The sequence below is a fragment of the Ranitomeya variabilis genome, chromosome 7 (genome assembly GCF_051348905.1).
Source record: "Ranitomeya variabilis isolate aRanVar5 chromosome 7, aRanVar5.hap1, whole genome shotgun sequence".
NCBI lineage: Eukaryota > Metazoa > Chordata > Amphibia > Anura > Dendrobatidae > Ranitomeya > Ranitomeya variabilis.
The window spans coordinates 209,872,954-209,885,811 of NC_135238.1; the positions used below are offsets into that span (position 1 = coordinate 209,872,954).

Consider the following 12,858-nt stretch of genomic DNA (forward strand, 5'->3'; position numbering starts at 1 on the left):
GCAAGCAAAGGATGCGAGGAAACAGCAGGCAAGCAGAGGATGCCAGGAAACCGAAGGCAAGCAGGTGGAGTGCAGGAAACCACAGGATGGCAGAGGACATCAGGAAACTGCACACAAACAGGTGAAGTGCAGGAAATGACAGGCAGGAAGAGGACATCAGGAAAGCGGAGCAATGCATGTGGAGTGCAGGAAACCATAGGTAGGTAGCAAATAACATGCCGCAGTAATGGGAAAGTCAGCAGCTAAGGAAGCCATACACAGCCAGGAAGATGTCCTGAAAACCAGAGTCGGACGCAGAGTAGAGGTCCAGGAGACCCAGGGACAGATGGCTGACAGAACTCCTAAGTCAATAGAAGCCACAGACAAGTAGGTAGAGGTACCAGGGGACACCCTGCTGCCTGCAGCCAGGTTGCTATGCACACACAAACTGCAAGTCTAGTCTAGTCTAAGATTTCAATCCCAAGGCCCAGGTGTGTGTCTTATAAACCCTAAAATAGACCCAGGCAGGTCATCACATAGAAACATGCCAGGTCACCTGCAAAGCCAGACATGAAGTACCAGAAAGGTCAATGGACCGGGGGCGGATGGAGCAGAACCCAGACCAGGGACAGGTGTGTAACACACACCGTCCCTCATGACACAAGTACACATCACATGATCTGCTTCATCCAAAAAGCATTCAAATTTTTACAGCTCAGAGGTGGAAAATATGCAGAAAGATGATTTGATCAAAATCCTCACTTGCCTAATAATTGTGCACACAGTGTAGTGTCAGCGCATGGGTGAGTGGAGCAGAAAAGCTCACAGGGGAGTGCAGGTATTTTATAGGCTTGAAGTTCATAACAGCTACTCCAAGTGCATGAACAAAGCAGACAAAAGAGCCTTTTCATCAACGCTTGTGAGAGAAAAGGAAGCAAGACAAGGTCATCAAAAGATTCAAAACATTGCAGAAACTGATCAACAATAAAACAAAAAGTTACTCTTTATGAAATTAATACAGTTTTGAAAATGGGTTTCTTGAGCAGACATGGAGGTACAGCATGACTTACTTTCATTCTTCACATATTCTTCAAAATTTTCAGGATAACCATTTGGGAGATACACACATTTATTCCTTAGGTGTCCCATAAATAGCTGCAGTCCTATTAGTGCAAAGACACTCAGACAAAACACTGTGAGAATGACCACATCTGAAAGTTTCTTAACCGATTGGATCAGAGCCCCCACAATGGTCTTCAAACCTTAAATGCAAATAGAAAAAATTACCAAAATACATTTTACTACAATATCCTGCACAATGCAGTCATGTTCTAGGGTAAATAATATGGACACAATATTTCGATTAGTAAAACAATTAAAGAACCAGACAACGTAAAATGTGTCTAAATTGTGACCACCTAAACTAAGAGGGGGAATCAAGTGTTGAGGATAAGGGTGTAGCAACCACGGTCACAGAGGTCGTGATCGAGACCATGCCCATGAGGGGTCTGCCATCACCCTCACAAATTTCAACTGGAAGTGCATTCTCAGATGCACATTCAGTTGAAGTGTGTTGCGGAGCACAGACCCAAGGGTCCATGCGCGGCAATGCACGCTGCAGCTGCAGGCCAAATAGAGTCCAAAAGCTGACATTGGCAAGCACGTGACTGGGGGCGTATGACAGTGATGCAATACGCTCCCATCACTTGCACACTGAAGTCAGCTGCCGACTTCAGAAGAGGATGCCATGTGGCGGGGGAGCAGAGGGAAGGTGAGTATAATTTTTTTTTCTATCCATTAAAGAATAGCATCAGAATGGGGGACATATATACCAGGATGGGTGTTATGACCTGATGGTTACGAAGCAGTACTGAGATGACCTGGTGGGTAAAACCAATCATGTACAAGCTCTGAGGAGGTGGTAACTTTACTGACCGCAAGCCCTACACCTAACACCAACACTAGAAATAGCCGTGGAGCGTTCCTATCTCTGCCTAGACGCCTCTTCACAGCCTAAGAGCTAACTACCCCTAAAGATGGAAACGGAAAACTATCTCGCCTCAGAGAAACCCCCAAAGGAAAGATAGCCCCCCACAAATATTGACGGTGAGTGGAGAGGGAAATGACAAACTCAGGAATGAAACTAGATTTTAGCAAAGGAGGCCAAAACTATCTAAATAGACAGAGATAGAAAAGGCTACTGTGCGGTCAGTATTAAAAACTAAATATCCACGCAGAGTTTACAAAAAATAACCTCCACACCGGCTCACGGTGTGGAGGGGCAAATCTGCTACCCCAGAGCTTCCAACTAGCCGAAATAATTCATACTGGCAAGCTGGACAAAAAGACATAACATTAACTTGAACTGAAGGTCATAAGCAGGGAAATACCCCAAAAACTAGCAGACTTATCTTAAGCTGAAATGAACTGGCCAACAGAGCACTTCCAGGAAAGGACTGAGTCCACAGGAGGAACATTGACAGCTGGCATTGACTAAAGACTAGAGCCCAGTTAAATAACAAGACCAGGGAACCGATTAGTGAATGCAGCTGCTAATTTCCACTAGAAACCATCAGAGGGAGCCCAAGAACGGAATTCACAACAGATGGGGAACATACATACCATGATGGGTGATATATATACTAGGATGGGGCTCAGCATAAGGGACATATATATCAGGATTTAGGGCATACATATACCAGGATGGGGCCAGGATGTGTGACACATACACTAGGATGGGCATGTATATACCAGGATGTGATACATATATACAGGATGGGGCCCAAAATCAGGGATATATATACCAGGATGGGGCCAGGATGTGTGACACATACACTAGGATGGGGATATATATATATACCAGAATGGGGATATATATACTAGGAAGGGGTCAGGATGTGTGACACATACACTAGGATGTGGATATATATACCAGGATGGGGCCCACAATCAGGGACATATATACCAGGATGAGTCCAGGAAGAAGAGAATATATACCAGGATTGAGGGCATACATATAGCAGGATAGGGCCAGGATGAGGGACACATACACTAGGATGGGGATATATATATACACCAGGATGGATATGTATATACCAGGATGGGGCCCACAATCAGGGACATATATACCAGGATGGGGCCAGGAAGAAGAGAATATATACCAGGATAGAGGGCATACATATAGCAGGATAGGGTCAGGATGAGGGACACATATACCAGGATGGGGACCACAATCAGGGACATATATATCAAGATGGGGGATATATATACCAGAGTGGAACATATATTCCTGAATTGAGGACATATATAGATATACAGTATACCAGAATGGGGCCAGGATGAGGGACATGTATATGCCAGGATGGGGAAGGGACCATATCCAAATCTTGCACTGGACCCAGTTGAGGAAATAATATGTAATATCAGCTAAAATATTCTTCAAAATCAGTATTTCACTGTGCCTGTCAATTGTGGGGAAAATTACAGTTTAAATGCAGCATAAATTATTTCCTATGGGTAAGAGAGTCATAATAAGTATAATAAGTATTGTGACAATCTTCTAGCAGTCTGAAGGTTGCTTGTTACGTTTTTTTTATTCATGATACATACTGTCAGTTGCCACTGCAACCACAATTATTCCACAATTCCCACTTTTTCTAGTTTCAGTTGTCATGTAGCACACAGCCTAATAATAATCAATGAAATTCTAAGGAGCAGAGTCTGTTTGGATCACAGGGGATAGAAGGTCACATCCAAAGACATATGGAGCTTTGACCTAATATACTGCATATTAAAGGGGTTCCCCAAAAACTAAAAAAATTACATTATTTTTTTGAATCATGAAAGACAGCCTTTTTGTAAATTGGAATATTTAAAAAAAAATAAAATAAAATAAATATATATATATATATATATATGCTCCTATGTCTAGATGTTGCTGTAACATACATATATTTTATTCTCTTCTCAGAACATCCACTTACTGTGACAGATATTAATGGCAGCCAGCACAATAGGAGAAATCACTTAACCGCATGCATAAAAGAAGATGGAGAAAACGGAACTTGGTTCAGCACTCAACCAACACATGAAAACCTTTCATGTGGATCACTTTTAAGGTTTTAAGGGGTTGTCCATCTCAGGCATTTAGGGCATATCCAACTGATATTCCATAAATGTCTGATAGATGCAGATCCGAGGCTTAAAATAGGGCAAGAACACAAGCTGTCTGAAATGTAGAAGTGCCTTTGGAACTCCATTTAAAACTCCATCCATATGTTTCGGAGTTCCAAACGTTGCCTGCTTGGATGAATAGACCTGGACATGAGCGTCCAATTTACCAATGACGGTGGATTGTAACAGGCTCCCTTTTCGAGATAGATGTGGTGAAACATTTGGATATGCTATAAATGTTCAACCGGGGAATACTCCTTCATTGTTACTTTCCTCAAATGTATTTAGAATCAATTATTTTCAAACATGCGTTAAATGCCGAAAATTATCTTAAAAAAGGGAAATTGACACACAAACACAATGACAGACACAAAGAAACAGTTGGATGTTCAAGGGGCCTAACACCTCACACCAATTACTTCTTACCTGGGATTACAGAAATAGTTTTCAAAGCTCTTAATACTCTGAAAGTTCGAAGAGCTGAAACATTGCCTAGGTTTACAAATTCTGTTACATACCTGCGATAGTAATAATTACATTTATTAGAATTACTAATAACTTACTAAGGACGTTATAGCATTGGGAACATACATTCATTAATAATCGTGTTTTCAAAAAAATGTTCTGGGACCACATCGGTGCCATGAATAATTGGAGAGTGGTAACAGATTTAGCTGAAGTCTGAGAAAGCCTTCATGTACTCCATATGTAATAGGAGCACTTTTTTGCTCTTATGTATTCCATTTTTTGTTTTCTTTTTCATATCCAACGATGTGGATCCAGACCTTCTTATTTAGTGCTCATTTTTATGGTCTTTGCTAAGGGGGCGGTGCTCAAAGGTTAGTAATGCAGAGCAGCCTGAAGACACGCCCCCAGAGAATACTTTGTGCCACACCCCCTTGGAAACTACAAGAAAAATCAACATTTAATATTAAAATGTCCATATCTCTCAAACTGTATGGGGAATTTAAAAACATAAAAGAAACAAAAAAAATGGAACACTCAGGGGAGCAGCAGGATTGAAATAAGAGCAATAACTGACCAATTTTGACCTGGCGACGGGTCCTTTGATATATTGCAGTTTAAATTACTGTGATCAAAATATCCAAAAACAGTCAAAACGTAACTATTTTGTACTTATAAGATTTACTTACATGAACAGTCCTTACTCTTATCTGTTCAGTTATCTCATTAGTGGATTATGTTATGTGCCAAAGTATGGGCTTAATGCTGCATGCAATGTTTTTTTTAAATAATATTTTACAGGTGGTGGGCTGGAGATTTGGGGTACCAACTCCACTTCAAGGGTTGTTCCACAAACAAAGTACCTTTTAATAAATCGATCTTGGAATAATAATAAGTTCTGCAATTGGATGTGTTAAAGTAATGTCCATGTGCAGAGATAAACTTATAAATGTGCGCCTGCTGTGTAGTGTGTAATGGCTGTGTCTGACCATGCAGAGCTGCTCTAGTTCATGGTCTGCACATACCACAGCTCCTATCCAGAGGAGATAGCACAATTCACTTATGAATATACAGACAAAACAACAGGGGCTCACAGCTGCTGCTTTCTCAAAAAAACACATTTCCCTGCCTGCTTTATCACAGGAGCAAGTGTTTCTGCCCTGTCTCCAGCCCTCCTAGCTCATCATAAATCAAATCAGTGACTTAGCAGCTTCATCATATACACATAATTTATTAGTAACATTTGTAAATAACAGGGGAACATTTATAAGATTATCTCAGCACAGGAACATTTTTTTTAACACATCCAATTGTGAAACTTATTATTATTCCAAGATCTATTGAATAAAAGGTGGTTTGTTCATGAGACAACCCCTTTAAGGAGGGTCCTATTGGCAGTGTTCTATGGGAAGTAAATGCAAATCACCTCTACATTCTGAGGAAGAGAAGCTATAGCACTTGTGCCACCTATCGGTGGTAGCTACTTGATTTAAATAATGTTGAGAACGAGTCTATGAAAAGAGAAATTGGTGATAATCAAGAAAGTTTTTTTTAATTACAAAAACAAATTAATGTGCATGTGTAGACTAGTGGAGGACCCATGGTGATACATTATAGACCTTTAAAGTGTTATTCCCCAAAAATCAATATTACATTGTTATATAATATGTGACAAAAATTATACTCACGCCAGCAAGATGACAATAAAGTCAAGCCAGTTCCAGGGGTCACGGAGAAAAGTAAATTTATCGATACAGAAACCCCTTGCAAGAATTTTAATCAATGATTCTAATGTATAAATCCCAGTAAATGTGTATCTGAAAGAAAAAGACTAGTAATAATAAACCCACTAATGATAAAGGTTAATCTGTCTGCTATTACAGATGCTACTTCCAGTTACTTCGCCATCTTTCGCCCTCGTTTCTAAATGATGGGATTTTTTTTTTTGCAGCCACTTAGAAAGGGCAATTACTGCAGTTTAATGCTACTTTGTTTTGATAAATGAAGCACTTACAAAACTTTTATATTAATAAAATCTACTTGCAACAGAGCAGTGATGAACCCCGGGCTCCTCGATAATTCGGCTGATGAAGAAATCTGTTGTGTTTTGAAAGCTTGACTTTTCAACCCATCTAGTTAGCAAATTCAGCTGTAATTATGCATGGCTACACAAAAAGGCAAGTTCTATCAATAGTATTCATTTTATATATAATCCCTCTAAGCTCTATGTAGAAAAAGGATGTCTTTTTTCCCTACATGAGTCATCATTATAACTACAATTTTACGACACTGAAAAGTTCCTGGCAGCCCAGTTTCACCTCCTCTTCAACTCCTGGCCCAGCTGCTCCTCTCCTCACCCCAGCCAGGCACTTTGCAGTGATTAGAATTGTAGTTCTAATGATGACTCATGCAATGAAAATAGATGTCCTGTTTCTACATAGCGCTTAGAAAGATTCAGCCAGTCAGTTTTTAATCATGTGATGCCATAGACCTAATGGAAAAGAGAAGATTTAACTGGGTAGAAGTAGAAGGATAAAATATGTGGGTGTATGGGTTTGTTTAAAGTCCGATCATGTGTCTGTCGCAGAAGCCCCTTGCTAATTGGAGGTGAAAGTCAGATTCCCCCTCTCATATTTCAGAGATACTTTGGAGGGGTTTCCCAAGAATAATGTTTTATCTTAAAAACACATCTTCATGCAACCCAGAGTAATTTTATTAGACCTGGGGAGGGTGAGTAAAGCAGAGTTGTTGTTTTTTTTTTTGTTTTTTTTTAACAAAGCCTGGAGGCAGGGGTTTTCTGAAACTGGTAAACCACTTTAAAGTAGTAACCTTATTGGTTTCCATTAACAATTACTCCATTTACAAGTTTGTGATCAAATTCTGTTATCAGAAACCTATAGAAAGACCACGTCCCCTGAGCTCTGACATGGAAGCTTCTATGTGATCAATCAATTTGCAAATATTTAATGAAGAGCTACCTCTCTTATTTTTTTTTTTTTTTAGCAAATACTTACTCTACATTCTTGGTCCATTCTGGGGGGTTACTCAGAGTCATGAACACACAGTTGGTGAGAATAGTGCACATGATGAACATGTTAAATAATGTAATCCATGTCAAGGAAGGTAAAACATTAATATATTGTATTATATTATTGTCAAAAGAAACGTAAATATGGAAAATCAATCGTTCCAACGCTGCGGTTATAATGCAATGACATTTCTTGATTACGGCACAAAAGATTGCTACCCTAGAGAGTTAAATATAAGCTTTCTTTAAAGGTTTTTTTTTATTTTTTTCCATTTCCAGTAAATGTACTGGTAAAACAAAACTGCCTATTGAAAAAAAAAATGGAACAGCTTTTGTGGCAGACATTAAACCAAATAGTGACTCACAAAACATTGAATAGAGCTGCGATAGAGCAATGTGCATGAAAGAAAGGAAATGAAATTTATGGAACACCAACAGATTAAATTGCATGATGGCCGCAATGTGAGTTCTGTCATTTACGGAAAAGGAAAAAATAAAATTCTACTGTATTTTACATGTGCATTAAAATGAGTAACGTGCTGACAGTACTGCAAGCTGCCCATTGATACAAACAGCACAGAGAGATGAGGAATAAAAGCAGAACTCCTCAGCTCATGGATGTCTGTAGACTGATCCTCCTACCTTAGGGGCATGCGACCTGTGTGCCAGGGGTGGTGCCAACAAAAAACGATTCTTTAGCCAGGGTATAGAGATGCAGTGCTATGTCATAAAATAATCCATTGCGCTGGATGAGCTAAAAACCTAACTATCTATCCAACTGGAGCTGCTTATGCAGAGCGCAGCAATGGAGATGAGCATATCATTGGCTGCTGCGCTCTGCATAGGCAGTGAACAATATAACAAACCTCGGTATTAATGATGTGAGGTTGCTGCCAATGCAGAAGGCAGCAGCCAATGACAAACTCATCTTCAATGCTGCACTCTGCGTAAGCAGCAAGAAAGAAGGCAGAAGATTAGCACATAACGAAGAGCATTGCACGTAATGCAAAACTGTCTTTATTCATTTAAGAGTTGTTTTTATATTTTTTTATACTTTTTCTAACTGCATCTTGGGAAAGGGAAAGGGATTAATTTAAGAAATGCAAAAAATGGATATATCAATGTATTACTTTTTTATTTTTTTAAAAAGGCGAGTACTAATGGTTCATGTTTTCGAGGGCCCAAAATTCTTGTCTTGTCCCAGGTGTTGGTAACCCACACTATGCCACTTCTATCTATCTATCTATCTATCTATCTATCTATCTATCTATCTATCTATCTATCTATCTATCTATCTATCTATCTATCTATCTATCTCTATCCATCTATTATCTATCTTTCTATTATCTAGCTATTATCTATCTATCTTTCTATCTTTCTATTATCTATCTATCTCATATCTATCTTTCAATTATCTATCTATCTTTCTATTATCTTTCTATTATCTATCTTAATATCTATCTATCTCATATCTATCTTTATATTATCTATATATCTATTATCTATCTTTTTATTATTTATCTATCTCATATCCATCTATCTTTCTATTATCTATCTATCTATCTATCTATCTATCTATCTATCTATCTATCTATTACCTATCTATCTATTATCTATCTATCTTTCTATTATATATCTATTATCTATCTATCTATCTATTATCTATCTATCTATCTAATCTATCTAGTTAGAAAAAAATGAATCATAAACCGTATAACGAACAGTCCTTTACACACTGTTTCTGGACATCACATTAAGTTGCGGTCACTAATCATACTGGACCTCAATCCGTCCAGTTACCATAGTTGACCACACAGTTCATAACGTTTCTTAGCACTCGGCTTTAATACGGAGTCTCTAAATATGCCAGACTTCTCTGCCCAGTTTCTGCAGGAGACCACACGCCGACCAGTTCATTATATCCACTGGAGAAGCTGCCTAACGAGGATCACCAACTTGCCTGACAGACATACACTAGTCGGTTCCAGACCCACCGAAGGACGGTAGCTTCCCCCACACAGTAGCTGTCACCGGCTCTGCAAGTCCTTGGCCTCACCTCGTGCTCTTCAGGGATCCAGTCCTACTCCCAGGACCTTCCAACACAGAGGCCATTAAGGATCACGGCCTAACCAGGTGCTATTCAGGACGTCCGTCCCCGGCTGGGACTGTCCAACACACAGGCCACTAGTGACAAAGCCCCACCATGTGCTTTTCAGGGAGATGGCACTCCCAACACATAGGCTTTTCTGGGACCTTGCATAAGGACCATATGGATCCAAACACTCTCCACTATGTGACCCACACTCTGGTCAAATTATCAAGCTGTACCCACTCCCATAGATGGGTGGTGTGTGTGTGTATGTGGCTAGTTCAACCCGCCCAGCTCTCAGAACTAGCCCTGCCAGCCTCCCTACAAAACAACATAATTACTTGTGGGACTACAAGTCCCAGAACAACCTTACTTCAGGCTGACAGTGTAGAGTATCTTCCTCTGTGACACACATACCTGTCATTCACAATAATGCCGGACTTTGTCTCATCACCACAATTATGCCTGTGATTGCCATGCATTCCTGTAGCCTCAATACGCCTCCATGCGTATTCTGGGAAGACCATGCAGCGCCCCCTACCTGTAACAGGGGTCACTGCATCACACTATCTATCTATCTATCTATCTATCTATCTATCTATCTATCTATCTATCTATCTATCTATCTATTTCTGCATAACTCAACTAGCCAATTCCCTAGTTATACTGGTGACATCTAGGGTTGAGCGACCTTTAGTTTTTTAGGGTCGAGTCGGGTTTTGTGAAACCCGACTGTCTTAAAAGTCGAGTCGAGTGAAATCGGCCGACCACAGTGACAAGTCGGGTTTCAGCCGAAACACGAAACCCAGTGAAGATATTAATATTTTTTTTTTTTTCTCTCTCTCTCTCTCTCTCTCCCTCCTCCGTCCCAGAACAGAAAATTTTGATTTGCACATTCCAAATCGCTCCTGCGCACAAGCGATAACATGACGATAGGTGTTCACTCCCCTAACACCTATGTCATCACTCTGCCCACACTCATTCATTGGCTGAAAAAATGGAAAAAATGGCGCTAATCGCGTCATACGAAACGCGACTTTGGCGCCAAGATCGCGTACCGCATGGCCGACCCCCACAGGGATCGGGTCGGGTTTCATGAGACGCCGACTTTGCCAAAAGTCGGCGACTTTTGAAAATGAACGACCCGTTTCGCTCAACCCTAGGACATCTATCATCATTTTCAGCTACATCTTGTGCCCTATGGTACTTGGGGCTTTTCAGAGTCCAGAAGCCCAACTGATTACAAACCTTGGTCGATTAAAGGTTTGCTTTGCTTGTTTGTAAAAAAAACCCATCAGAATAGAATAACACATGTCACATATGAAGGTAATACAGGCATTTATATCTTAAAGGGAACCTGTCATCATGATTTACCGCTAGCAGGTATTAGGAGCGCTTTTTCAGACTCTTAATACGCTCTTTAATTATGTTTATATTAGAATGACACACTTAATGTATGTGTTTAAAAACGAAGTTTAGTTGTCCCTGTCTCTCTTTGTGTAGTTACAGGACTAGTTCGGGACCGCTATCAATCAATGCAACTTAACAGAAGCATAGCCACAGAGCAAGAAGGAGGGTAAAAATCTGTGCCTCTTCTCCACCTCCCTGCTCTCCCCGCACACGCTAACATGTCAGTTGCCATGCTGTATGCTTCCCCAGTAGTGTGGACTGACATCAGTCCTGGACTAGTCCTGTGACCATGAGCAGTGACAGCAGGGACAATTCAACTTAAGTTTTAAACATATACAAGGGCCGTTTATTAAAGTTTTCCCCTGACCCACTTCTATTTATCACAGGATGCTCGTATTAAGGGTCTAAGGCAAATGCAAGCATCATTAAAGAGGGTATTAGGAGGCTGAGAAAGTGTTCCCGATAACTTCTAGGGGTAAATCCTGAAGATCGATTCCCTTACATGCAAATAAATAACTGGTTATATGAAAAAAGGATATGAGTGCACCAAAATCTTTATAGCTGCTTTACGGATAGGGTCGAAAGGTGACAGAATGTACAAGGCAGACGTGGCACTGAAGCGGGAGATTGCCTTCCCTTTATTCAATACTATAAAAGTCTAAAACAGAAAAATGGACATTTTGCAATTTTTAGGCATACGAAGTAGGGCATCATAAAACTTTATAAAAAGCATGGATCACATTTTAATTTTTGGTTTTAGGCATACGAAGTAGGGCATCATAAAACTTTATAAAAAGCATGGATCACATTTTAATTTTTGGTTCATGTTTCTTCATCTTCTCCAATAATGCTACAAGAAACTTCACTAATCACTAGGTCAAAAAGTCCATCGTTATCACTTTCCATTAGATATGAGCGATAAATTTATGGAATTCCAGCCCAGATATTATTGCACCAGCCTTGTCACATCAAATGCTGCCCTAGATATTCTGTAAGGTAAGAGATTTGTGGACCTTCCGTGTAGATGCCAAATACAAACACTTGATTCCAGCTCACCCAGTTGCTCTATGTTCATCCACCTGGGGCTCAGACACCGGCCTCACCCTGGCCTCATGAGTAAGACTGTTTAGTGCAGTCGAAACACGGCGACTGGGTCATGTCGACCATGTAAATTTTTCTTTACTATGCACTATATTTTCTTTTGAAAAAGAAAAGGAAAATCCAGTCCTGTTGAGCTGGACTCCAATTTTTTCTATTATCCTGGCTGCCAAGTACCACTGACCTAGAAGCTGGACTGGTGCCCCATGAATCGATCTACTCATCTCCACTATCCATCATTATTTAGATATCTATAACTTGACTATTCTTGATTAATATTACTGTAGGACGTTAAAGAGACTCTTTGTAACCTCTGAATAATAGTAAAGATGTGTCACCATGTTGGTGTTCTAAGAAGTAAAGTCTCTCCTTGTAGAGAGCACCAAGTTGGCATATTGAGAATTATTAGCCAAGCAGTGCTCCTCTGGGAATTTAAATATGCAAATAGCCTCTTTAGAAAGGAAGAGGACAGGAACTGTAGAGCCACATATTGGCAGTAGCAATCCTAAGCGTCAATATCAACCATTTAACAACCTGCCATATGACTTAGAAAAAGAAGCCAAAGCATACACCATTAGCTAACACATGTTTCAGTGTGTTTGCCCTTCATCAGTGC

The 12,858-nt window shown here is 40.1% G+C and overlaps 1 protein-coding gene across 1 annotated transcript in view; it reads right to left on the bottom strand.

The window, feature by feature from the left end:
* LOC143784502 (sodium channel protein type 2 subunit alpha-like) overlaps window positions 1–12,858 on the bottom strand; it is a 227,062-nt gene that overhangs the window by 143,415 nt on the left and 70,789 nt on the right. Inside the window, exons 3-7 of the mRNA XM_077272803.1 lie at window positions 11,684–11,802; window positions 7,632–7,721; window positions 6,306–6,434; window positions 4,579–4,670; window positions 1,050–1,241 (exon numbers count right to left, since the gene is read on the bottom strand). Coding sequence (XP_077128918.1) covers window positions 1,050–1,241; window positions 4,579–4,670; window positions 6,306–6,434; window positions 7,632–7,721; window positions 11,684–11,802 — 622 coding nt within the window. The remainder of the gene's footprint in view (window positions 1–1,049; window positions 1,242–4,578; window positions 4,671–6,305; window positions 6,435–7,631; window positions 7,722–11,683; window positions 11,803–12,858) is intronic.